The following is a 27,932-nucleotide window of genomic DNA, read 5'->3' as shown; positions in this document are numbered from 1 at the left end:
TTCTGCCTGGGGAACTGCAATCCATCTATCAAGGCTACATGACCATTCATGTAACAGTCAGAAGAGGCTCAACAGTGACCGTATATGTATGGTAAAAATGTATATGTAACCGGGGCCCAGGACTGGAACTGAAGAGGTGCGTGAGGTAGTCTCAGGAACAGTGGTATAACTGTGTTGGAGGTTGAAGGCTAAAAAGTAATATAGATACAGCAGATTAATTGACGTGCTTTCTTTGTGGAGCTAGTACTGAAAATGCATATTGAAGTTATATTTGAATTTTGTTAATAGATGAGAAGGGGTATAGCAAAAGAATATAGAGATTAATGTGCTCTGGAGAAATTTTGACTGAAGTAAAATTTCTGCTTGGTGTGGCCTGGTTTTTTCTGAGCTGGAACAGAAGGACATCATGTACTTAATTTTCCCCCAAATAATTTTGATATAAGTAGATCTTAGTGGTTTGTTTTTTAGAATGGGATCTCGATAAATGCACTTTGATATTTTTAACACTAAATACTTGCATTTTGTTCTAAGAAGGTGATTTAAATATGGCAAAGAGTATGTGGAGACTTGAAAATATCTGTGTTTAAGTAATGCAGTGACTAGTTTATTCTCAATATCACTGCAACACTGGGTCATACAGATAACTTCTTACTTATAAAATATTGTGTGGTATATGTTTTACTTGAGGAAATAAAGTACTGTTTCTGTCACACTACCTTGAATATCAAATTCTAGATGGGGAAGAGAACGGTAAATGGAGGGTAGGCTTATCTGTTGTGAATCTTGGTATGTCTTCTCTGGAAGGTCCTAAGTCATCAAGTTTATCAGTCCAGAATTTTTGTTCTTAGAATCTTTTCTCTGAAAGTCTAACCCTTATGGTTGCTAAGTGATGCAGATCTGTTTTCCTGTGTCTGCAGCATGATAGCTCTAATGCCTCTAGTGCTGCTCACAGTTAGGCCAGGCAACTGCAGAGTGCCATTAACAAGGTCCTTGAAACTTTCATTGCTTTTAATTTGAGGGCTGTCAAGATATGAGTTTAGGGTTATATCCTTGCCCTTGTTCACTGGACAGTAAGAAGCCATAACTGAGCTAAGAATTTCAAATACTTCAGAGAAAAGCTAGTTAAAAAAAATAATAAAAGGACAGAAGTATGAAGGAAGTTCTCTTTTCCATTCTCATCTTTCTCCCAACCACTCAGGGTTAGAAGGGTTCACCTAAGTCACTTAGACCTGTTGCTGGAAATTATATAGTCAGTGTGTGGTTTAGAAGGGTCCACTGAATTAAAATGTCCTGTATGTTGCCACATACCATGAGTATTGAGAAGAATTTGTGACCCTATAACAAATGTAAGATTTAATAAAAGAGCAAAAGGCGTGACAATAATGCATCATAGGAAGCAATCAGGAGAAATCAAGGGCATTGCTTCTGTCATAGGTTCCTGTACTAGCAAGGTGTTTGTTAAATAAATGTCCTATGTGATTCTAAGAACTAGGATCAGGCTACAGAGAAGGACCAGCTAACTCCTTCTCCTGTTACGGCCTCTGCATTCTTGATATGGGGGGAGAAATGCCTGTCTGACTGCAAATCTGGCTGCTGGTTTGGCTGCGAGTGTGTGACTGTGACAAGGTAACAGGCAACCGAGAGTTTAATTCCATTAAAAGCCAGCCCCACCTTACATCTTGTCCCTAACTATGGCTGTTCTCCAGTGCTTAGAACAAGTGAGAAAAACCCTTGGAGGCCAGAAATATGCATCAAGTGGTGAAAAAAAATCGTTCTTGTCCTTTGCAGGTGACTAGCAGAAGCCCTAAAGCATAAGATAAATAAATTATAAATCCAGGGCTAACCAAATATACTAAAATACCTAATAAAAATAAATACCTAATAAAATATACCAAAATACCTAATAAAAAAAATAAATTCCTAATTAAAAAAATAGTTCATGTTGTATATTTCTGCCTGCCTCTTTCCTCTCTTAGTCTGGAGTAAGGAGCTAAAGGGGCCTGACTACTTACGATACAAAACTTATGTTAATACAAAATACGTGCTAAACCAGAACCTAGAGATCTAGTCATAGGCAAAGCTGACAGTGGGACTAGTACCTAATCTCAGTTGCTGATATAGGTTTTTTGGTTTTTTTTTTTAAATTATCTATCAGACTATAATAAATGTAATCCTAATAATTCTTGAATTGTGGTCTGTGAGGCTTCAGTAGATGGTCCAAATCTTTTCTGCAAGTTCCTAAGAAGTGGTATTTTTAAAGATTTTTTTTTTTTAAATAATTTTAAAATTTGATATGGATCCGTGATTGTCATTATAAAATACTGAGAGTTAAAATGGGCCATTCATCCAAAAAGAAGGACTACTGATTTCTTCCAACAGTTTGTCAGGTTCTGGTAAACTCTTTCACCAAAGATAGATTAAAGAGGAAGCACAGGATGAGCATACCAAAAATATGCTTTGCTTCAGCTAGCTCTATTCACAGATTGATGGTATCACTGTTTGTTTTTGGTTGGGTTTTTTTTAGGCCTGAGCAAGCATTTACGAGGGGGCGGAAGGTACAGATGAGTATAATGCTAAAAAGAATAGAGCATGAGGGACGGGGGTTGAGATTATAGGCATGTTGTGTGGGGGCCAGGATTAGGACAGATGGTGTCAATTGTGAGAAGGAAGAAGCACAGGTGAGTTGGGGGTTTGAGAGTGGCATAAAAGAACAAAGGAAGGTATGAGGTATGATGCGCAAGAGAGGTTGAGATATGAGTTTGATACCCCAGAATCATCTTATAGCTTTTCCTGTACTAATACTTTTTTCTTCTTCCTCCAGTCTTAGTATGGTGAGAGAAGCTTTTACACAACTAGCACCAGATAGTTCTGCTGGTTGAGGCTGTTGCTGATCTAGCTGTGAAATCACTAGATAGTCAGCTGTAAGTTAACTTGTTTTTTAGTCATGCAGGCAGTGCTTCTTTTGAAAGTAAATTGGCACAGCTAGTGCTATCGGCACTTGGTGCTATAGACTTGACTTTTTTTAAAAAAATATTTTATTGCAATTTTCTTGTTGATGTATGCTGGTTACCTTTTGTTAATCTTTTTTTCACACTTCAGAGGAAACAGTAGAAACTGCTCTGTTGTGCTAAAAGAATTGATCCAGATGTAGCAGTTAATTAAATGAAATATTCTGAGATGGTACCAACCTGAATGATAGCTTTGTATCATAGCTTTTGATGTTGGATTGTATGTGTTTAATTTCTGAGATGATGCTGACTGAGGAAGAATCTAAGTGCCCCAGCAATGTGGGTATTTTCCACCTTGTCATGCTGTGTTGAGAGCTTATATCACCCTGACAAAGCTTATTAGATTAGTCAGTATTCCATTTCTCTTGATTTCCTCTCTCTGCCCCCTTTTTGATACTTTGAAGGTTGTGTGGATGCTCATGAAGTTGTTCTAATATAATTTGTACCCAGGAAAGAATTACTGGGAAAGGATGTCTGTTAAAAACTGTGTGTCCAGTGCTGACTGAAGTCAGCTTCACTTGGAGATAAGATGTACTGTTTCTCTGACAAGAAAATCGTCGTGTCACCAGGACATATATTTTAAGGAATTTCTTCCTCCCTTTGCACGGGGATGAGGAAGAAAGATTGTGGTTCTAGTTTGTAGCCTTCTCTTTCCTCACAAAACCGGCACCAACCCTGAGGAGCAGCTCCCTCTACAGTCACTTGAATGAAATTCAAACTTCGGTCAATGCAAGTCTCCTGTGCTCTACCCCATCCCATAGCTCCTGGCTGAACAACGTGTCTCTGCAGAGTTCTGTATCTTCTTGCCTGAATCTGTCCTTTTACTTCCTGTGTTTGCAGTGCATATGGATGCTTTAATCTGGCTTGCTAGGAGAAATTTTTGAAATGCAAAATGGTGCCTGTAATATTAGGCTCTGATTCTTTTATTAGCAAATAAAATAAATAAGCAGAAATAACAAATAAAATTAGCCCCTTTAGGGAGGTGAAATAGAAGTAGAAAATAAAACCAGGTCTGTGAAAACTGGCTAGAGTTTTCTTAGGTAGTGTCTCAGATTTGAAAAGAACAAAAGTAAAAAGGTGATGGCTAATGTTGAAACTATAATTTAAAAAATAAATAAATATTACTTTACCCAGTACAGTTCAGAGCTGTAAAGCTATATTTTTATTATAAAAAGATTTTCAGACTTGTCTTAGTACACATTTGCAGCTATTTACATAAATTTGATTAAGATTTTAAAGCAGATTCCTTAGTGTCTTTTTTAGTTAATGTGAGCTTTAATTTGTATTTTTAGACTGCTTTTCTCAACTATTCATTTTTAGCCTTGTTTGTACACCCAGCTGTTATGGGATTTAATATGCATCTTTCTCAGATGGTTGCCTTTTCTCTGTAGGAGTATAGACATGCTTTATAAATTGATTTTTAAATATGGTAATCTGATGGGTCGGATGGATTGGACTAGGACTAAAGGAATGCTTTACAAAAGCATTCACTTTTAACATTTGTTTTTTATTAAGTCCTGATCATATCTGTATTGTTGATGTGCAGGATTCTTTCTTCTAAGTTTTTCCACATCAGGTTTCTGAAGAAATATTAATATTTGACCTTTCAAGGCAGAATTGGTAAATTTCGCTATGTTTGTTTGCTAGTATCAAAACAGTGTTTCTTAATGACTGCTTAAGGTGGTGGTACTGAAGATCTGTTTTGATACAGTTATGCTGCAGCATTTTCATAAAAATCCATGTGTCTTTTTTTGTGACTATCCTGCACATCTATTTGGATTACAGAGTAGATTTTTCTCAGAAAATGGTGGTGATGGAATCAAACTTTTCTTGGTGTTAAGAAGAGACTGTGCTGCTGTGTGTGGGTGTATGGCTATATGCAGAGAGCTGCTCAAAGCTCATTTCTCTCCATGGGGATAACTGGCTGCATACCAAACTGTGGCCAGGAGAAGCAGAAAGCAATGTGTGGGCAGACTGTATGATCTTTTATTAGCACCTTCATTGTACTTCTGTGTTTTCATCTATCACTTAACACTGGTTCCATCACTAACTGCTTAAATATCTAATTTGAATCATTTTATGTGAGGGAGAATGTGATTTTTAAAATTATGTTTTGATGTGTGTACTTAATTTTTTGGTTGAAAATTACATATTTAAGACTGCAAAGCACTAAAAATATGCTCCAAGACATTGAGTGACTTCCCATCCTTTTCCAGAAAGAATTTAGACTAACAGAAATGGTAAACTTCTTAAATGTTGAATCCCAATTAGACAGAAGGCTTAAGAACATGTAAATATTTCCCTCAGGTTTCTGGAGTCAAATTGTTTGAAATAGTACAGTTAAGTTGTGTCTCATGAAAAAAATTACTTATAAGTGGAACTCTGAAGTTCTGCAGTGTGACTAATCATATTGATATTGATTGAGTTTGTAGGGATCATATGAATTGGGTTAGGAAAGTTTCAGTTCAATTTTGATTCACAGAAGGTAGCTAAGGATGTTAAATTCTTCTTCCTGTGGTGCAAATTATGACATGTTAAAGTTTTTAGGGCTTTTGTACTTTGATGATAATTTTAAAACCTTTTTAAAAATGAAGTACAAAATAAAAAGCAATTATCTGAAAATCTGTTATCTTTCCAAATGGTTATATTGACTTTATGCTTTGTTTTTGTTACATTTATAAATCCGTACAAGTTATGTGAATGTGTTGCTGTGATTTATTGTTTTGCACTCTGACACAGAAGTCACTGATGGAAAATATAAATACCGTAACTAGACCTACACATGGATTATTTAATAATGATGTACTGTCATCAGGTTTTATGGTATGCTTGATCTGAAATGATGGCTGTTAGACTGTGATTGCTGCCCTTTTCTTTTATCCTGGTATAAGTAAGTACCCAATGACTTTACCAAGGCTGCATAAATGCAGATTTCTGTATCTTTTTCCTATATTCATGTGCTGTTTGGCTTTGCTCTTTTAGATCTGTTTTTTCAAGTGTGGAGTCTCCAGCCAAGGTCAGCTCCATGGAAAAGAAACTACTTCTCAAGAGCAAAGAACTCCAAGACGCTCAGGACAAGTGTCACAAGGTATTTATTTATGCGATTGGCCATCTCCATTGCTCCAGGAATCTGCAACCACTGTATGTCCAGGGATCTGTCAGATGCTGCTGATCATCCAGACTCGTGGTGGGCAAAGTGCTTTTCCTTCAGTGAGGTGGCTTCCTGTCCAATACAAAGGGAGATGAATTTAGGCCATGCTGTTGCTCTAGATACTTTTATCTTAACAAGAAGCGGCTCTGGATTTTAAACAGTCCTTTTCTCAGCGTGACACAGACGACTGCTTCTTCCTGCAGGCCGTGCCTCTTCATCATACGCACAATTACAGCAGTACTGTTCTGAGGTTCTCTTCCTAACTCATCAGCTTCTACTTACATAACTGTTGTCACGTCACTGGTTACAGTGAACATCTTGTAACAGTTGCTGTGCTCCAATAAAGGGAACCCGGTGGAGTCTTTTAAAACTTACTGCTTGTTTGAGACTTTTATGAGAGTTCAATTACTTTTCTTCCTGCTCTGTTCTGGATTTGACCATTTGCTCCTGACAAGGAGATGGGGGGAAACCATCTTCTGGTCCAGCATGGATTTGGGATAAGGTTAAAGTAACCCATCTCTGCAAGTCAGGTGAAAAATGATTGTATCTTCTTTGCTAACTGGGGTTCGAAGAATGACTGAATATGAACAAGCAGCTTGAATGAATGGGGTGACTTAGACTTACTACTTGTCCTTAAGAAGAACTGTGCGTTCCTGGAGCAGAGACAATGGTATCGGAATTTAAACACCATTTGGAGAAACATAGCTAGAAGTCTCTTGGAGACAAATTCCTTACAGAGCTCTGAAAGTAGCAGTTAACAAAGCTTTTGAAGCACCCTTTATAACCTCTTGATATTTATTGCAGATGGAGCAGGAAATGACGCGGTTGCACCGGAGAGTGTCAGAGGTGGAGGCTGTACTTAGCCAAAAGGAGGTGGAACTGAAAGCCTCTGAGACCCAGCGATCCCTCCTGGAGCAGGACCTGGCCACCTATATCACAGAATGCAGTGTGAGCCCTTAGACCAGTCCTTTCAGCTCTGAAGGCCTGAAATCTGGTGGTCTTTGCCTTTCTCTTCCATCATGGTTTCAGTGGGGTACTTGATGGAGAGAAAATAATATGTGAGAGGATATCTGTTGAACATGGAACCCTGAATTTTTTGCAGAGGCTTGCTTGATAGTTTCAATCAAACTTTGTTTCATGGTCATGTGCTTAGAACATACAGGAATAACTACTGTCCTGGTCTTGCTGAAACTATTTGTGATGCTTGTCTTACTGGTTGTGCTAGAACATGCTTGGGTTTAACTTCTTGCAGATTTCTTAGCCATAAGAGGATGGGGCCTAGTCAGTACCTAGACAGAAATCTTCGAGGACAAATAAGAGGATTAGGAAGCAATGGTGTTTCCCCCATCTGTGGTATTCTGAGTTCAGACTGATCCAGTTCCCCAGCATAATGACAGGGATGATGCTAGGACAGATGCTATTTTTCAGGTAGAATATAAAAATGAGGCCGTAAAACCATGTCTTCAAAGATCATTTGGCATTTTTCATGGGAGCTGGAATGTATGCCCAGTTGTCCTGGCAAGATTCCAGTGAGGATATTTTCATTCTAGTTAATAGTCTCTGTATTTTCAGTTGGATATAATAGTCTGTTTCCTCTCTTGTACCAGGAAAAAAAATCCAAATAATACTCTGTTTCAGAGAATTGAAAAGCATTTCTGATGGGTTTTTTTGTTGGGAAGCATATCTTAAAATGGGGCTGAGTGATTTTCCTATACCAAATGCTACTAGGTAAATAAATAAAATTCAGTTTGTATCTTTCTGTTGAAGAATAATACACAGTTGATAGGAGGACCACTGGTCTGTCAAAATTTGCAGGTAAGGTATGTGGTGAGATACAGAAGCAGCTCTTCTGTTCTTTGTAGAAGTTTCATGATGATTAAAGGATTTAACTCACTTAACAGCAATGAGAAAAATGAATAAGCTTGTGAGTAACATGAAGTTGAAGGATTGTATCTACGTTGTGAATTAATAGTGCTAGATAAAATATACATAAATGCTGTCAATAATGGATGCCTTTTGTGATCTCTGTTCGTTTTTTGTCTCTAAACCTAATGTGAGGAAGTAGAGATTTGAACTAAGATTTAAGTGTAGTAAACAGTGTTTGTAAAATGGGCTGCTTCTATCCAGATAGAAGCAGCACTGGCCATGAATTTCTTTAGGGTTCCATCATTGGTGCCTGGATTTTTTTGATGCCTCACTGCAGTCAAGAAGGCATTTGTATAGCTAAAGGTCTTTATTATACAGCCATCTGAAAAACCAAAGACTATGTATTGAACATTTTGCTTTCTGCAGAGCTTAAAGCGAAGCCTGGAGCAGGCACGGATGGAGGTGTCTCAGGAAGATGATAAGGCACTACAACTACTTCATGATATCAGAGAGCAAAGCAGAAAACTGCAAGAGATCAAAGAACAGGTATACCTGCTTCTTCGGGGAGCAGAGTGGCTATCTGCAAATAGATATTCTTGGCATATTCTAGCTGTGTTGCCAGGATTACGTTTTATGTTGGTAGGCTGTGATGACTCCCAATCTGTGTGTTTTCACATGGTTTCTTAAACAAAATGGTAAGCAACAAAATTGCACTTTTGTGTGTATTGCAAGTAAGCACAAACTCAAAACTTCCAAGTTTTTCTTTTCCTAGTCCTGAAAGTACTTTGTCTATATAACCAGCTTAGGAGAAAGTGGCAGTGCTTCAGCAATATGCTGCATTAGAAAAGAACTATGCATTTTAAATGGTCAAGCTATACAAATTTCACAACAAGTTAATGAATCTTCACTTGAAAGAGAACTGAGCTAGCCTTAATTTTGTGTTGTTTTTTTTTCTTCTTTCTTATCTGACTATTTTAAATGCTTAATAGTCTTTCAAAATAGAATCTGTGTTGCCTGTTCTTTTGCTAATTTAATCTATTTGCAAAGTAGATGTTCATATTTTTTTTCCACTAGAAGAATGTTGAAAATTCATTAATCCACACAATTGTTCATAAGGAAAAAAAAGTCAATATTAAATGAAAATATGGTGACAAATGTGGACATTTTTAGGACTTAAAATGGTCTACAAGACAGAACCCATTCAGTTTTATGAATTAATAGCAACATATTGTGTTAAGAAAAAGAAATTGAAATTTGCTATGACGTTCAAACAATTCTTTGCAATTTTCTGTTGTTTTTCATCTTCAAAGCACTTTACAAACATTAATTGACTAATTCCGTAGTGTTTGAGACAAGGAGGCCCAGAAACCTTGGTAATAAATCTCCAGACATAAACAGCTCTTACGTAAAAAGTAATGAAATGCAAAAACAACCCTTGGGATGTAGCAGGCCTCCATAGACTTCTACAGCTTTCTTCTGGATGGTTGTTTTATGTAATACAGGGGATCTAAAACTCATTACTCTGTGTTCTGGTGCTTTGTTAGCAAAGTTGTTTTAAATACTGAAATGTGGAACATTTTGGGTGATGATAAATATCAATAGATTCTTAGGCAGTATGTATACACGTAACAGAGGAAAAATAATGCAGGTAATTTTTAATCAAATATTTTGACCTAGAATCTCTTAATTTGGCTTGTGAAGATTCATGATGACATGAAAATGCTGCTTAGGTCAACAAATGAATCTGTAATGTCCTGCAGACTTTCACATCTGAGGTGGTCTTCTGAGCCACCTGAAACCTATGTGCAAGAACACCACAACAAAATATGCAGAGATGTTTTTGCTGACTCATACCAGCAGGTGGACTTTAGCTATTAAACACTTGGATCATTATTTTTAAGTCAGAGGGAACTGGGAGGTGAGATGGAAGAGCCCCTTAGAGCTTTGCTGTTGAAAACCTGAAGCTTGAGAGGAACAAGTGAAATTGACAGCAAATCAGAATCTTCAAAATCTGATAATTAGGCATTTGGTATTTTCAGGGCAAGACTGTAGGTTCAACTTAACCCCAGGTACTTGAATAGAAGAGTGTGATGGGTTTGTGTTTTTTTTGTTTGTTTAGGGTGTGTGCTTGTTGGGTTTTGTTTTTGGTTTTGTTTTTTGTGTTTTTTAAATAAACCCGTGTTCTGGTCATTACTTGATGGAGACCCATATGAATGGATGAACTTGCAACAAATCAGAATCTATATTTTTTGAAAGGCCCACTCATTTGTATGTAGCTACCCTGATATGATTTGCTTCAGGTATATGCCCTGAGCTTTACCTGTCCATTAATACGCACTTAAGTACATTTTGATAGTTTTTAAAGTATGAGCAGTGCATATGCAAGAAGTATTGTTCTGTGTCGCCTTGAGTGATGTGGCCTGTTCCTCTGCCCTGACCGTGAGATTTATTCGAAGATAGTCTTGAAAACGTGAAGAAACAAGAAAAACTGAAATATTACTAATTGCTTCCTCTTCTTCCTTTTCTCCCTCCCTGTTCTCCTCCCTTCCCAAACACTCATTTTCACAGTGGCAACTGTAGTCATACCTGTAATTCTTTGGTCAAGTGTTTGCTTATATAAAAGCTGGGTATTTTAGAAAGTCTTAACAAATTATGATTTCTGAGCAGAACATGTATTCCTTGAAACCATTCTGCCTTTTTTATTCACAAATGTATTCGTATGAAATGAATATTTGAGTTAACGTATGCTCAGTTATCGTAAAAAGGCTTTAATTCTTTCCAGCAAGAAAATAAGATCATCCATGGAAGGACTAACAGGCAAGACTAGGTCCCCTGTCTGCCTTACAAACTGAAGAACCAATCTGGAGATTACAAACCAAAGAGCCATTCTGCCATGCTGCTCGTAATGGATAGTAAAGCGATCTGTTAAAGGCCCAGCTTCTTTAAATATCTGCATAAGCTCTCCATGTTGCTAGAGAATCACATGCTGACATTAGGGTCAGTGTTCATGCAATCACTTGTCTAAGTAAAGACAGCTGGGTGTCTGGAAGGAGTGATGACAAACCTGATTTTGTCATGAGACAGTTACTCTTTTGAATATGGAGGTAGTCAGGCATATTATAAGATATTAAAATGGAAAGAAAGAGAGACTCCCCCACTGTCAGTCCTTCATAATATTTTTGCCTAGCTCTTGATGTACATGTTTTCTACTTGTTCTCAGGTTCATAAAAAGTACTTTGGTTTTGGTTTTTGTTTGGGTTTTTGTTCTTGTTTAGAGTAATTTTATAAAATGTATACTTATGGGACTTAGTAAATGCTAAATAAACATAATCAAATTCTTTTTTTCCAGTGAAGGTACGAGAAGCAATCTCACAAGCTAATCTCAGTTTGAGTACCCAGTCTCATTGAGATAGTCAATTCAGATGTTCTTTTCTTCTCCGACCTTCCCCATCCAAATGCTGTGTAGTGTCCTGCATGGGGAATCGTTATTTCTGCCTACATAGGCAAATATCTTCTATGGGCAATGTGATTTTTAGACAGTTTTTCTAAGTTAATGTTTGATTTTAGGTTGTCTCCCATATGGAGCAATATGATACTTTTTAACTCTGTCAAGAGAAAATAACTGACAGCTAGAAGCCACAGTATGCTACCCCTCTGCTTCTCCTTCTTCCCTTTTCCCAAGCTGTGCAGATCTGTGATAATTGTCATGTTATCAGGGATGCATGTTGAGGGAGCATATTGGCATTTAGTAGAGACATCAACTCAAAGGCACGTTTCTGTTTCAGAAGTTAGAAATGTAAATATATTTATCATTTGTGTGTAGATGTTTGTATGTATTTCTGCAGTGAAGCCACTCTCAAAAGGTCAGTGTTTTGACTTTATAAGGTATTGACTTGAAAATGGCAAGACTTAAACCAGAACACCATAGATATGTTATTTTATTTAGCTCTTATTGTTTTATTTTGTACTTTACTTCTCTTCCACATATTTTTAAATGGACCTCTTGCCTGCAATCAATATTCTGGGATCTGCTGCTCCACATATTTCCCCTGTTGCCTCTAAAATGTAATACCTTTTCCTTCCCTTCCACCACAACTACAGGAATATCAAGCTCAAGTAGAAGAAATGAGGTTGATGATGAATCAATTAGAAGAGGATCTTATTTCAGCTCGCAGGCGTAGTGATCTTTATGAATCGGAGTTGAGAGAGTCCCGGCTGGCAGCTGAAGAATTCAAACGTAAAGCTACTGAATGTCACAACAAATTGCAAAAGGTAGTTTAGGCTTCATGGGGGAGGGGGCTGATGCTTGCTTGAATTTCTAGTTCTGTTTTAGACACACATGGAAGTTGTGTGTGTGTGTGTGTGTCCTCTAAAGATTAGCATAGTTTATACAATGAATACAGAATGTCTTTCAATTTTATGCTTGAAATAATGTAATTTACACTTTGTGTAAATGCTTGTGTTTTAATTGCATTAGTTGATGACTGGATAGAAGACCACTGTACTACAACTTTTGCTGAGACTTTTATATATTCTATATTTAAGTTACAGGTTAAAGATCAAGGAAAAAATGAAGCAGGAGAGTTGTATTCCAAATTGGAGAAGGTATGTTACTTCAGTGTCCTGGAGTTTGCTTCCTGGGTCTTTCATATTATGCACAAAAACCAAGAGTGTCTTTGGCTGGTCAATGGCATGCACAGCCTCACATCCCTCCCTATTTTATAATTTTAATTTTTATTTTTTAAATCTTTTTCTTGGTGTGATTCACTGTTCTTTCTGATTTGATGTAAAGCTGTGTCTGGGTATCCTGTTCTTAATGAATGTGTTTGGAAGCTGGGCAAAGACAAGCCATTATGTGTAATCTGAGTTTGGAGTTAGGTTAGTGATACATAAGGGTTTTCTTTATAAATAAAGAATAATGAATGAAAAATAGAAAGAATTCTGAGTATTCTCACACTGACCAATCTATTTGGTGAACAAAATATGAAATCGAAGAAGTTAGTAAAATGGGAGTAGATTTGCCAAGGAGCATTTTGGTGTGTTGGAATTTACAGGGAGAAACAAAGAGTTTTGGCAAGTGAATTGAAATAAATACAGTATCATAAGCAGAGAGTATTTTTTCCTTTTTGGTTTTATGACACTCTTTTCCCCATCTTTTTATTTAACTGTAGATCAATACAGAGCAGCAGGCCAAAATCCAGGAGCTGCAGGAAAAGCTGACAAAGGTAATGTCTGCGTGGTCAAAGTGAATTTTCCACAAGATTTTCCAGTGAAACCTTAATGCAGAGGAGGGATGCACTTTGTTTTATCCTCAAAAATAGAATTAGTCATAGCATGGGGGATGATAAGGAAAAGGGTGTGGGAACTGGTATCTGAAATCATTGGTGTTCTCAATATGCTTTCAGCTCTTGAGACATGTCAGCAGTGTTTATTTTTACAAATGAAGCTGAGTCAGAACTGGAGTAGTGTAGAGCAATTCTAATTTAAAAGGCCAGTTTGGGTATGCTGTATGCAGTGCATTTGTCCCTAGCTTCTGAAGACAGGATTCAGATGTTTTTAGTTCACTAGTGAAATACATGTTGGATTTGGTTTAGTCTCCCAGTATACTCTGTTTTAATTACAAAATCACTTTCCAATTCAGTTATTCACAGTAAAAATGTTGAATGATAAGGATTCACAACAGAATTAAAAAACCTTAGCAATGTAAGCTGAAGGAAGTACATAATACCTAATGTTTGCAGTTGTGATCAGTCACTTAAGCAGGTGCTATAAGAACAGTAGAACTTCTTTTATTGGGATCTTTCCGCAGAAAAGAAAGTGGTTGTCATAATAATCCACTGAGAGAGCTTTTCAAACTTGGCACCTGCCAAGAGAGGACTGTTTCAAGGGTTAGTGTTTTAGAATATTAATAGGAGGCCAAAACTATGTAGAAATAGCTCTTCTAATATTTCAAAATAGTCCTGTTTTAATCCCCCCTCCCCTTTTCTCCTTTCATTAATTCTAAGGAATTATCTGTAGGCCAACAAGTTATTCTCTTAGTGTTTTAGTAAGAGTATTTTGTGGGTTCTTTCGAAGAACTTGAGCTGAACTTGGGGGTAGGCTTTACTTTCAGTACACAGAGACAATTAGAAACTTGCAGTACAGCAAGACAAACACGTAGATCTCCTGGATTTACATTTTTTTGTGAAACAGAAAAGAATTATGTAACAGAAGTTAGAATTTGGGTTCCTGCACATGGTTGTAGGTCTTAATTTTAGACTGCTAGGCCAAAGTTCTGTAGCAATTTTATTCAGAATGTTGACCATCTCGAATTTATGAACTTTTCACATACCAAGGTTTTTTTGTGTGTGTGTTTTTCTTATAATACCTGCCCCCCCCCGCCTTTGGACCTTTAGGCTGTGAAAGCTAGCTCAGAGGCAACTGAACTTCTTCAGAATATCCGTCAAGCAAAGGAGAGAGCTGAGAAGGAGCTAGAGAAACTGCAGAATCGGGAAGATTCTAATGAAAGCATGAAGAAGAAATTGCTTGAAGCGGAGGTGAGTAGAGAATGTCTTATCTGGAGTTAATTAGTTATTGGGATGTGTCTCAGTTTAGGAACCCTCATCTGGACGACTGTGAACAGCCTGTATTCCTGCCAAAACTAGTCATGGGAAAGTGATGTTACATGTTAATCCATTTTTAATTAAAAAGCATATATTTATTTGAAGAAAACTGAGAGGCCTTTTATTTTCAGTGAGGAGTCAATAAGGACATTTGGTTTGCATAAGGGATTTGAAGCCTGATGAGGATTTCAAATATAAAAGACAACCATATATTGACTGCTTCAGCTGACTTTTTCTAGAAACTACTCATTGCTTTGTGACAATGCGGAGTTGGTTAGCCTAAATGGCAGTTAATAATTGCTCTACAGGAACGGCGCCATTCTCTGGAGAATCAAGTGAAGAGGTTAGAGACTGTGGAACGAAGAGAAAACCGTCTAAAGGAAGATATTCAAACTAAATCTCAACAGATTCAACAGATGGCAGAAAAAATTCTGGTGAGCAGAGGTGAAAATGAAAAATAAAGGGTAAGAGTTTGTAAGAAAGGGGTAGGAAAGGAACGGAAGACATAGAATTGCATTGAATAAGGTGGAAATTGTTGTGTAAAGGGATTTGTTTCTTGTGCCAGTCATACTGGAGAAAGCTTAAGCACCCAAATTCTATTTGCACCTTTAGTTACAAACTCACCCTATACATTTAGTCTTTAATACTGCTTTAAAATTCTAGTTATCTCTGTGGGAGCACTTTTAAGTCAACTTAGTAATATTTAAATTAATTACCTAATGATTGTTTCAGAAGTAAAACATTCTCAGGACAGGATACTGCAGCAATAAAAACATTGATATCTAGCTTTTAAACTAAATTGCAAAGGAATTTAGAGGTCAGATATACTTCAAATGCTTACATTTTGAAGCAGAGAGAAATTAGTCATCTAAACTGTTTGTCTCCAAAGATAATATTTGTCAGGAATCCATTTTCACCCACATACCTTCTCTGCTGGCAATTTCTTTCCTTGTGAAACCTATTAAATCTTTAGAGCAAGTTGGTATGTCTACAGTGAACCAAGCAGAGGGTGTTTCTAATACTTTTACTTCCCTGGGACAGGAAGCATAATTTTATAGTGGAATAATGAAATTAATTTTGTGTTTCTCATGAGCTCTCTTTCTGTGTTGCCAATATGACAAGGAAAAAAAGATTACATTTTATTGGTAGCAATCCTGAGCATAGACACACCTGAGGAAGGCCATGGAAATGTACAAATAACAGTATTTGGAGTCAACAGATGACCCATACTTGTTCTGGGTAATAGCTGCATATGTAGACTTTAGCATCAGAATGCCTGAGCGCTCTCAAGAAAAGGTAGAATCTGGTCTTTAGTAGTGCTTTTTCTTACAAATTGTTTTGATAACCTGAGTGCATGGGAAGTGGGAGACTATGGTTTTTGCTGGGCACAGAGCCAACTTTCTGTTTAGATATAGTGTAAAACTTCAAATTGTTTCATAAGCCTCTTGTGTATGTTTGGGGATTGTTCATTGGTTTTGATTACGTTCTTGGTGGAGGGAAAACTGGAAGGGAAGGCAGAAATACCAACTAATTGTTTTATACCATGGGATGCGTTTAGCTCTTTTTATAGATAGTTTCCATGTAGTTCTGACAGAATGTTGGAGACACATGAAAGTAACTTTATAAAATAAGTCAAACAGGCATTGAAGAAATAATACTACAGCGTCTTTCCTAGTCCCTTGCAGCTCTGATCTGGGACCATGGGGTAAAGTTTTCTTTTTTCTCTACTTCCATCCTGTTCCTTCTCTCAAGTTGATCTCTTCAAACACTTTCTGACTTTTCCTGGTACAGAAAGTATAGAAAGGTAGGAAGAGAGCTGAAGATACAGGATTGCATAGAATAAGGTGGAAATTGTTGAACAACAGCATTAGTTTCATGTACGCTCATCTAGCAGTACCTGAGAAGTACCTGCTGATCTGCCTGTAGAGAATTGAATAAGAAGTAGCAAGAAACAAGTTAGAGAAGATACTTATTACTGCTTGAAAGTGTAGATCATTGCCATGAAGCTAATAACAAAGTTAGCACTACATAGAGAATAGTAAGCGAGAACTGGAATGGTAAGAGATTACCTTTTTAAGCCCACACTGGCTGTTAAATGCCACTGCAGAAACTGGTGAAGCTTCTGCTACAGTATGAGCAGTCTGATGCTGATAGCTTTGAAGCTGCTGCTGATCTGGTTGTCTGATTCTCTGCCAGGACCCAAAACGTGTGGGCTTCTGGGGGAGGTGAGTTGTCCCTCTTGTTGCTGGGAGACATATTTCAATTGCAAAAAGCAGCAATCTCCATTCCTTGCAGAAGTGTCGGGTACTAGGCACTGTAGATGACCTACTTTTGGTGAACCTCCTCTTTGATTCTCACTTCTGGAAAAAGAGGTCTATCGCAATTACTGGAGCAAAAAGTCTTTGTATGTTTTCAATATCGGGAAATTTTTCTGTGCTATGCAGTAATGAAGGCAGACAGGAGACCTGGATGCATCCCAAAACCTGAACTTGTCTATGCAAGAGTCAACCCAGTGGTAGTGAATGACAGACCTGGATCTGACTCTTGTTCTAAGGAAACTGTTGGAATGGCAAATATGACAATGAATGAGCATAAAGTTCTAAGCTCAACTCTTGCGAGGTGTCCTGTTGAAAGGTGATTATAGATATAACCTGAATAATATAGTCAGACAGCAGAAATAGCTAACTTCTGAGATACAAAATCATTTAAGTCCTTATTGTACATGGCTCAAACTATCTGATGTGAAGAGGTTAAAAATATTCTGGTATGTTCTACCATATATGTTGCATCCTGCACTTTTCATTTTCCAAGCAATTTATAGTTATTCTGACAACATCTGTCTGAGGAATATAGCAAAGTAAATACTATTCCCAGTCTATGAATGTAGAATGAAAAGCATGGACAGCAGTGCCCCATTATTGAGGTCTTCTGTGAGAAAACAAGTGAGAGATCTTGTTAAAAATAGATCTGAACTTCCTGTGATGCCACTGCAGCTATAAAGTGTTTATAACTGCTTGTTTTCACAAAACATCCTTGGCCCATCTTCGGAAATGTTTTACTGGGAAATGGAGATTCTTACCGTGGAAGTAGAAATCTTTGTCTTTAGCAGTATATTTGCTCTACGGTAGATGGGTCAGCAGCAATATGCAAAGCTTAAAACTGATTACGTGCAGCTCTCATAATGTTTTTTTACTATGACAGCCCTGCTTTTGGGATTTTTATGGTGTGAAGCCCTAAAAAAGAGAATGAATAGAATGTTTGATACCTGTGTAATGCATACACACAGCGCTTACTGTTTCTTTGTGTCTGAATATGAATCTCTGCTGCTTTTAGGAGCTGGAAGAAAAGCATCGCGAGGCTCAGATTGCAGCACAACATCTGGAACTGCAGCTGAAACAGAAGGAACAATTCTATGAGGAAAAACTCAAAGTAAAAATATCTTCTTATCATCTTCCTACAAGCTTTTGTAGATAGAATGAGTTCAGGGAAAAACAGTTGCCTTTAGGCTCCAATTGCTTTGTCTTATAAGTTGCCTTCTTGCTTACCACTACTGAAATGTTCAGAGAGCAGAGTGGAATCTGAATAAGTTTTTCTTCTAGTCCATGCGATTGTACCTCATCTGTCTTTAGCACTGCATTAAAACAGGTGGCATTTGAAGTCAGAACTATAGGAATGCAGTTGTTGATTGTAATTTGACTATTGCTGACTCAATAATACTTACTTAATGCTATTGGATCTCACATCCTGAAGAAGCTTTCAGTTCCTACTGGTGATTTTCTATGAGTATTTACATAGCCCACCTGCAAGTTTTAAATTCAGCAAATACTAGAGCGTTTCTGAAATTCCATCTTCTTGGAGCTGTAACATCTGCCAAGAAGCCACAGAAACCACCCACTTTGTTTTTGTCTTTTTCAGAGTAGCATAAGACTTTAACAAACAGTATAGAAATAGAATCATAGACACCATCTAAAATTAGGAAAAACAAATTGGGAAATAGGAGTGTGTGCACTGGCTGAGGATTTTTCTAAAGAACCTGCAGTACGTCAGCCAGTAAATGCCTTTTGTAAGAATCTTTATTTCTACTAAGCATAATCTGTTTTCAGCAATCTTTATCTAGTACGATTACCTAGGACTTTAATTCTACATTTCAGCTTAAATGTGAGAGGATGTAGTATTTAAGAGGAGAGAAGAAATTTCTATGGGAGAAATATAGAGGAAAAAAGAGAAGTAAGAAGGTTTCCTGGCAGATCAGAGCATGTGGTAATCACTAATGAGAGGAGGGTGATAGAAAGCAGGAAAATCAGAGGTAGACGTTGGGAAAGAGGAAGTGGTAACATAAAACCCGGAAAAGTGGAAAGAGATTGGAAAAAGAATTAAAAGGAAGAGAGCCAATGTATTACAGGGACATACGATATAGGATTTAGTAGGAAGAATCAGGAAGCCAGGTGAAAGAGGTTCAAAGGGATGAGAGAGGACATGGGACGTTTGTAACTGGAACAGTAGAAAATATCCTGTGGTTGTCCCGACTCTGTGCCTTTGAAAACTTGTCTTTGAAGGAAATGACCTTCACTTTAACAACTGATTTAAAGTTCTCAACATACATAACATGCTTTTGTTTTTATAAAAAAGTAACATGTAGTTACTTCAGTCCTGTTCCTAATGACAGGTATTCGTGCCACAAAAAAGTCTTTTACTTAGCTGTTTCATTTGGTGTCTCCGACTTGAAGAATTCACGGGGTCTCGGTTGTCTTCTCATGCATACTTACAGAACTTACAAATTGCTTGTGAGCCATATTGGTAGGGCAGCCAAAGGTTGTGCACTTCCTTATTTCCACTGCCATATATATTGGGGTATAGAGTTTTTCTGTTTTCTGTTGCATTAGTCTGGAGTAGATCTTGAACACAATTTGTATGACTTAAAATAATAATTTTAAAAAATGTACAGTATCTCCATGTCTTCATAGAATTCCATCATTAAATTCAGTCTTTGGAGATAACTGAGGGAGTGCTCTTTTTTGGAGTTTGCTCTTCCCTGGATTTCATGCAATTGCATCTTGGCTTTAATATTGCTTGAGATATGATCAATTGCTTTAAAAATATTCTATCTTTCTTGATGATTTTCTTTCTGCTTGCCCTTTGCCCAGTGAAACAGATAAAATTTAGACAAAAGAAATGTCTTCATTTAGGTGTTGGAAAATCAGATGAAGAAAGATCTTGCAGATAAGGAAGCACTTGAGAATATGCTCAGAAGACATGAAGAAGAAGCACGTGAGAAATGTAAAGTCCTGGCTGAACAGAAGGCGGTATGTATAGTAGAATTGGAGAACAAAGCGTTTTTAAGAGTAGCTTTCTGAGACTCTGATTTCAAGCAAGATAATCTTGTTTGAGGTTTTGTAGTGTTGCTGAGCCGTTTTGAAGGAAATCCACTGATTAATACTAATTTTACAAGGCATGTTTTTTTAATTCAAGGTATCTTCAAGAATATTTCCTTAAAAGTAGCCACATAGCTTGTTGTGTACCCATCATTTTGTGCATTGATAATATAATGCTTGCTTTCTCCTAACATTAAAGCAATAGAAAGCAGTTATAAATAGCTCCAGTAATTGCATCTGTGATGCTCTTTTGGCCATTTGGTTGGTTTTCTTTTACTTCTTTTTGTTTCTGGAAAAAAGTTCAGACTTTTAAACATTGTTTTTATAATTATTTCTATTGTGCAGTCTCAAAGGCACATTGCTCTGTTTCAGATGATCAATGCAATGGATTCAAAGATTAGGTCACTGGAGCAGAGAATAGTGGAATTGTCTGAGGCCAATAAACTGGCAGCAAATAGCAGCCTTTTTACCCAGAGGAACATGTAAGTATAGCAACTGCTATGATACTAGTCACTACTGAACAATTCTTAGTGAGATCTGTTCTCTTAATGTAAAAGTGATTATTTTTTCAGGTCTGCTGTGCTCCCTGCTTGTTTTTCAGTGATGCAAAAATACGCTTGTTCTTCAAGTAGTTGTGGTTCATTGCGTATTGTGTGTTTCCTTAAATATGACTAGGAAAATTGGTTTGTATTACAATGTTTACTTTGGAGCCTTTCCTAAGGCTGGTGCTTTGTGCAGGGTTACCAAACATGTTAAATGAATACTAATAATTTTAATGTCTAAAATACCTCTGGAGAAGCATATATTCCTTTTTTTGAACATACATACTGCCAATACATTTATATTTTCCTTGGTTCCTGTGACAGTTGCATAACGTTGGAATTGAAAACATTAAACACCTTTCTTTCACAAACATTCCATCCTGCCCTGATGGGTGAGAAGACAAGTAAGAAAACTAGATTTTTAAGCCAAGAGTTTTTCTTAATTTTTTTTCAATTGCCAATTGCAAGAGTGAGATATTTTGTTACTGAAATGGGCAGAAGTAATGCAAAGTAGGAGATACCCCAGCTTCAGCTTCAGCATGCTGCCTGAATTAATTTTGTTTTCTTCCTAACCCAGATAGCACTTGCATATATCTCTGTTGCCTTCTCGGCTTCAGCCTCACTTGAGTTCTCATCAATGACCGGTGTAATAGTCAGTTCAGTGTTTTGGGGCTATACTACTGGTCAAGATCTAATGTTATCTTGAATCACTGTGTAATCAGCAATTGTTCTTGTGGTGAATTCTTATTAAACACAGAGGAAATCTTCAGTGTCAAATCTTTTTGTCTGCCTGAACTTTATTTTGCTTTGGATTTTAGCTGAGTTTTCTTGTCCTTATAATGATGTTTTTCCTTCATAAATGATTTAAAGGTATTCTACTTCAAGTATAGAAAAAAGCATGGATTATTTGCTATATCCTGCAAGGTAGGGCTGAAGTAGTGTATGCTCTTACTGAGTTAAGAGATTCATCAACTTTGGCTGTCTGCAGAAAGGTTTTCAGTGTCTGTCAGTTGCTGGATGCAATGTCAGGTAGTGTCTCTGTGGGAAGTGCTTGGATAGATTCACCTATAACATTGAATGGAATCAAGCAAGGATAAATTTTGGCAACAAGCTGCTTTGGTTTTTTTCCTTTTCAGTGGTGATTATGCCTCCAGATATGTAATGGCTCCAATTTTTGTTGTATTTCAAATATCTGGCAAGTTATTTTAGCCTCAGCAGGCAAAAATATTCACAGAAATAAATGAGAAATTTAATTGTGTTGCTTTATGCTCCAGATGACCTCCAGTTAATCACCCAGGAAGTTTGTTGAGGCAGCAAAAGCCATAACTTACTTTCAGTCTGAAATAAAACAGAAGTATTGTCTCAAAGTGTACCTGGGAAGCATATGCAAGGTCTAGTGTCACAGTCATTGGTGCTAAACTGAGTGTAAGAATTTAGCTGAGCTAGATGCATCCTCTGAGAGCAGGACACTTGACTGGAGATCCATAGAGAACAAACAAAAAAATAATGTTTTAACATATGACTTAGATTATTGAGAGACATATTGTCAGGTAACGTACTTTTGCAGGATTGGTAGAAGATAGTACAGAATTAACATTTTAAGAGAAAATTGCTTTATTATGCATGCAGATGGCTAATGAATTTGTGCTTATTTTGTGAATTGTGGTGGTGAAAATGTATAAATCTTTTGCTGGACTGTATTTTGAATCCATGAAAGCTACGGCTAATCTGAGCATGCTCGAAGAGAAGAACTAGTGATTAAACCCTTCAGAGGAGAGGGCAACTCTGCTAGCTTTTGTTCCTTCAGTATCTGAGGAAACTAATGATTATCAGATTTCTGAGAAGATAGCCCAGTAAACAGTAGGATGTGAAAGAACAGCATTTGACAGTTCTGGCTGGCAATAATCTGTAGAGGTAAATTAAAAAAAGAGGAAGGGTTGAAAGGGTGGTTTTGCATGCATTGCACAGAAATGCGAGTCAGAAAATATAAGTTCTATTTTTAGTTTTGTTAAGTCTTCCTATTTGATCTTGGGCAACCCACATAATTTCTCTGGGATAGGATTAATAACAGCTTATCTCACAGTGAACTTCTTAAAATATTAATTCATTAATATATGTAAAGCTTTGTGAGACTTCTAAGTAGAAAGCACACTATGAGGCAGACTTTTCCAATGCATGATAAAATGATTCCAGGAGTTGTAAATAACGTATGAAGATCTTTTTTCCTTTATTTTATTTTTTTTTATGAGGGTATCCATTTCAAATTCTTATGGTAATAATTAATTGTTGCCAGCTCTCAAAATTCTTATGAGCACAAGTAATTATTTTTGTTTGCTTTGTAGATTAAGAGTTTGATCACAGACAGCAAAGCTTCACTTCAATGTAGGTCAAGTTCTAGGTCCATTACAACTTAAAAAAAAAAAAAAAGGCAACAAAACAACCCACAACACAATAACCCCCCAAACCAAAAACCATAGGATTTCTCTTATCTCATGGAAATATATTGTGTGAAAGCAACTTTTCTTAGAATTTATTTTTCCTGTATAGAAAAACACGTTACAAGGAACTGATGAAATGAGAAGAATGAACTGTAGGTTAAATATTGGAGATTACCGTGTACAAGACTAATTCTTCTGTGCAACTTGCAAACATGGAATTTTAGTGCTCTGGGCATATGTTGATGAATACACTAGTCCATGGATCTTTTGCAGACAGGAATAGAGAGTTGACTTTTTTTTTTTCAGTTAGGATGTAGAATTTAAGCTATGAACTTAACTATTCTACTTAATGGGAAACTTGTAGTATATTCTTCCTTACTTCACCCCAGTGAAAGGACGTATGTTAAGGACATTCTGGGTTTGTCACTTGTGCTTTTCTCCTGTCAGGAAAGCCCAGGAAGAGATGATTTCAGAGCTCAGGCAACAGAAGTTCTACTTGGAAACACAAGCTGGAAAGTTAGAGGCCCAGAATCGAAAATTAGAAGAACAATTGGAAAAGATGAGTCACCAAGATCACACTGACAAGAACCGCCTGCTGGAGTTAGAGACTAGGCTGCGAGAGGTGAAAACTTGGGTTTAATCCCTCCAAACAAACTTACTTGAATATACCCCATTTTAAGCATTATAGTGAGAACTAGAATTTAGTTGTTTTAGTTTTGTGTGTCATAAAAAATGGTATTTTAGTTTGGTCTAGCAGTACTTTTTTTCCTCTAGGAGTAAAAAAAAAATTAAAAAAAATTATGCTTATTAAAAGGAGATAAAAGTAAGTATGTAAGTATTAAGGATTTATCATTCTTAGAATGAACTGAATCTGATCTTTTAGATCATCTTGCTTTCTCAGAATCGTATCTATGTTTTTTTTGTACAATATCCTTATAATGTTGTCCAGCTAGGGTGGTTATGGGGTAGAGAATAAAAGCTTAGCTATGTACAATGACCAGCTTAACCGTAGCCTTAGAGTCTACAGAATAGAAAGAAAAGGACACAACAGAATTGCTGTAAGAAAGCAGGAGACCTGTTGCTTCATGCACATTTGTCAGAAGTTTTCTGGAAAGGAAACCTAACAGTAATATGAAAATATGCATTTTTAAAGATTTGTGAGCTGTGCTTCATTTTTAGTTTTGTATCAACTAGTTTGGATCCACTTCAAATCTTCTTTTACCTTCTCCAGTCTCACTCAACTAATTTTCAGCTAAGACTGAAATCTTGCCTTTAGCTAAGAGGGTTGGACGACCAACACATGTCCTTGTTTGACCGGAAGTTGGTTGGGACCAGTGTAAGATTTCTGGCAGGCTTGTCGCGCATCTACAGCACAACAGACAGATTCACTTGGGATAGCAGACAGCCTGAAGAAGGTGCTAAGGTTTGGAATTGATTTTGAGCACTGAGATCTGTTCTGCTGCTTGTTCATTTCTTATCCATTTCTGGAAATGACATGTTTATCCCTGAGTATGCCTCAAGAAAACCTTCAACAGAAGCCATTCAAATAAACCTAAAACGATGATCTGGTTGGTTTCTTTAAAAAGAATCTGAAGGGAAAATGAAATATGAAAGTCAATTGCAAAATGTATGTAATATTTACATACACGTAAAGATTAGTATTGATGTTTATGCCTAAAGTTTCTCAAATAAAGATTCTTAAAGATTCTCAATTTCAGTGAAGACAGTTCATCACAAACTACTTCAACTTTTTTGTATCAACATTTGTTGTTATGTGATAGTTGAGTCACAGCTGGAACTATTCTTGTGCCCTTGTTGTTTCAAAATGTCAGGTTGCTTTTAACCTTTTTCAAAGCAAACCATAGTTTTTAGGTAGTAGACAAAGCTGCGTCCTTGACTTCTCAGTGACTTGAGCAATCTGTCAAGATGTGATTTTTGGGATAGACATGGCAATGGCATCTTAAAGTGAGGTCTGAAATGAGATTACATTGCCCATATTTTCTTTGTTAGTAACTTATATTTGGATGCTACTTTTTCTTTTGTCAGGTTGGTCTAGAGCATGAAGAACAAAAGCTGGAACTCAAAAGGCAGTTGACAGAATTGCAGCTGACACTCCAGGAGAGGGAATCTCAAATTACTGGGCTGCAGGCTGCACGGACAGCCCTGGAGAATCAGCTCCGCGAAGCCAAAACTGAACTAGAGGAGACTACAGCTGAGGCAGAGGAAGAGATTCAAGCTCTCACGGTGAGCCCTAAAATTTGTACTACGAGCTGTATACACAGATAAAATTACGTAGGTGCATGTTTCATAAGGAGATTTAAATGAATTTATACTATTTAATTTTTAATTTTCAGAAGAGGATATGAATTATGCCTTGTGTTGATAGAGGCAGGAATGGCTAAAATGTCAAATTTTGTCTGTCTTATTATCTTTAACCATATGAATACTCCCTAGTAGTGGTTCATTGCTGCCAAAACTGATTGATTGTTTGTAAGAGCATTATTACTTTTGTGGTGAGATGAAAGTTGCATATGAAATTGTTATTGTTAGGAGTTTTACTCTGTGATTTACTTATTTAAAAAATACCTCATGAGTTTGAAAGTATTTCAGGATCATAAATGTTTTGATTATTTTTTCTTTTTTCTATCAGTTACCCTGCTTTGAGGATACTTATGCAGGGGAAAAAAAACCAAACCCAAACAACAAATTCCTAGGGAAATAGTGTTGTTAGCTCATAATTTTATTCCAGTGCTTACTCCATTAAAAATTGTCACGTGTGTCTTGCAGTCTCTGGTGAGGTGTGTGAATGATATAAAGGAAAAAAAAAACGTTCAATTTCTCCCCCCAGTAAATGGAATTCTAAATTATATGCTGCTGCTTGCTGTCCTTTGAATACAAAAAGATGCTTTCAAACAGCTTGATTCTAAGAAATATTTCCATCATAAAAGATTCCCAGGGCTGTGGGGGGAGAGAGTGGAGAAGTATATGACCTGCTATCAGGTAACCCCCACTGAGTAGCAGTCTTTAATGACCTTCAAATCCAGTTATTTTGAAGTGTTGAAAATGGGCATCCTCTTGCTCCAGTGGCATTTGATCGAAGAACTGTTCTGAATATTTCTGCCATTGCTATTTTTCGGAAGGGATGGTGGGCTCAGCTGAGATAGATGTTTGTATTATGTTGATGCTTTGGGTAGATGAACGGGAGAACTGTTCACTCAGAGTTGTTCTAAAGTGGCTACATACTGGAAAAGTACAGTAACAACATCAAGACTTAAGAAAAACTGAATAGAACATGGCATCAGTTTCTTTTTTGCTCAAAACTGAGGCGGTCCCCTCCCAGCTGAAAGCTTTGCATAACAACTAATATTGCTGCCAGTGGGATGGTGATGTGCTTAATATCTTTACCCTACACCACCGGTGAAACAGATGAATTTTTACGACCTGTGTTTACTCAGTTATTGCTTCAGTTAATTTGGCAAAATGGTAGTGCTTTTGGACCAGCTGTTGTAAGATAGTCCAGTTTGGTGGGCTTGGGAGTATTTCTGTTATGTGGGGTTTTTTTTTTTAATATACCACTTCTGTTTTTCACATTGCCTGTTGTGGTAAGATAGCTTTTTAGCTCTCATATTTGACTTCTGCTGAACAGTTTTTCCTGTTTAGTCTCTTGGCTCTAAGGAAAATGTTCTGAATGAAGAAAGGTGGCTGGATGTGCTAGTGCACTAACCTTTCATTTGTTAAGTTTTCAGATAGCATATGACATTAGACACTTGTTAAATCAGTTTGATGAATTTTGAGAGAGGCCATGAGGCTGAAACAAGAACTTTTGCTTTGTCATGCTTTGCTTGTAAATTAGGAGGTAAAATGGTGCATGCAATACTGAACTCTTTAAAATAAGTTTTTGCACTTTTCCATACTTTGGATGCTGTCTTCCAAAGAATTGATTATTATGTTTCATCACTGCTTTTTAGAGAGGCTCAGGACTAAACGGTACTTTATGGTAGGATTCAGGTAGATTGGCAGAGCTGTTTGGGATAGCTTGCATAATACTTCATTATAGTTTTTCTTTGCAAGCGTTAAATTGTATGCAGTATTTATTTTATATGAAATACCAATCTGGATATGGAAGTAAAACCAACTCAAATTTAAATGTCAAGAATGTACAAACTTAATATGGAATCGACATGTCTTCTGATGACCATTTCAGATGGAACCTTTTACATAATTCAGTTCTTGAGTTTGTACATTTTTCTAAAGTAGTTCAGAATTGGGAGCATAAGTATATTTTGATTAAGTAGGATGTGACTTTTGCTAATCAGTTCTTTGCCACTACAGAGTGCTTTCATAGCCTGCAGCATCTGCCTTCCAAACTTTGCTTGCTGGTAGATTGTTCTGCAGTTTGTTTAGCAACAGCTGTTGGATTCGAATTCTAATGTATGAAAAATTGATGATTAACTTCTTACCTCCTTTAGGCACATAGAGATGAAATCCAGCGTAAATTTGAAGCCCTTCGTAATAGCTGCACAGTGAGTATTAAATACAGATCATTGAATTATTTTGAAATTAAGGATAAGGAAACAAACAATTTTCTTATTTAATCCTTGATGACACTAGTTCCTAATGTGGACTTCTGGCTTCAAGGTGTTAGCAGGAGCTAGACCGATTGGATTTGATTTCTTTTAGGTTTCAGGTAAACCTCAACTTTGAGGTTTTAGTCTGATCATGAAATTGATGCTATTCTTCTTTTTGGAGAAGAAAGTAAATTAAAATATCTCATTGCAGTGCAGCTAATAAGAATGGTGTAGCAGCTGCAAAAAATGATTGTAGGAGAAGATCTTTTCTGCTCACAAGAAGAAAAGATCTACCTGTTCAAATCCTGAGCTGCATTGTAGATCTAGGCCAGAGTGGAAGAGCCTTCATGCTACTCTGGGTTTTAAGGAGGACTTTAACACTGTT

General features: G+C 36.9%; 1 protein-coding gene across 6 annotated transcripts in view; it reads left to right on the top strand.

Moving 5' to 3' along the window:
* Positions 1–27,932, top strand: part of CIT (citron rho-interacting serine/threonine kinase) — a 75,026-nt gene that overhangs the window by 17,535 nt on the left and 29,559 nt on the right. For 3 of the 6 annotated variants that reach the window (XM_049805643.1, XM_049805641.1, XM_049805639.1), the window contains exons 11-24: positions 5,991–6,096; positions 6,964–7,107; positions 8,452–8,571; positions 12,127–12,297; positions 12,577–12,630; positions 13,197–13,250; positions 14,421–14,561; positions 14,936–15,061; positions 17,961–18,056; positions 19,814–19,930; positions 20,372–20,481; positions 23,427–23,601; positions 25,026–25,223; positions 27,449–27,502. In XM_049805643.1, the coding sequence (XP_049661600.1) occupies positions 5,991–6,096; positions 6,964–7,107; positions 8,452–8,571; positions 12,127–12,297; positions 12,577–12,630; positions 13,197–13,250; positions 14,421–14,561; positions 14,936–15,061; positions 17,961–18,056; positions 19,814–19,930; positions 20,372–20,481; positions 23,427–23,601; positions 25,026–25,223; positions 27,449–27,502 (1,666 nt within the window). Of the gene's footprint in view, positions 1–5,990; positions 6,097–6,963; positions 7,108–8,451; positions 8,572–12,126; positions 12,298–12,570; positions 12,631–13,196; positions 13,251–14,420; positions 14,562–14,935; positions 15,062–17,960; positions 18,057–19,813; positions 19,931–20,371; positions 20,482–23,426; positions 23,602–25,025; positions 25,224–27,448; positions 27,503–27,932 lie in introns of all 6 variants that reach the window. The other 3 variants (XM_049805642.1, XM_049805640.1, XM_049805638.1) reach the window with 1 other exon arrangement.

This window comes from Accipiter gentilis, chromosome 7 (genome assembly GCF_929443795.1).
Source record: "Accipiter gentilis chromosome 7, bAccGen1.1, whole genome shotgun sequence".
NCBI classification, from domain to species: Eukaryota; Metazoa; Chordata; class Aves; order Accipitriformes; family Accipitridae; genus Astur; species Astur gentilis.
Note: the sequence above shows the minus strand (reverse complement) of the source record. Positions and strands in the feature narration are given on the sequence as shown.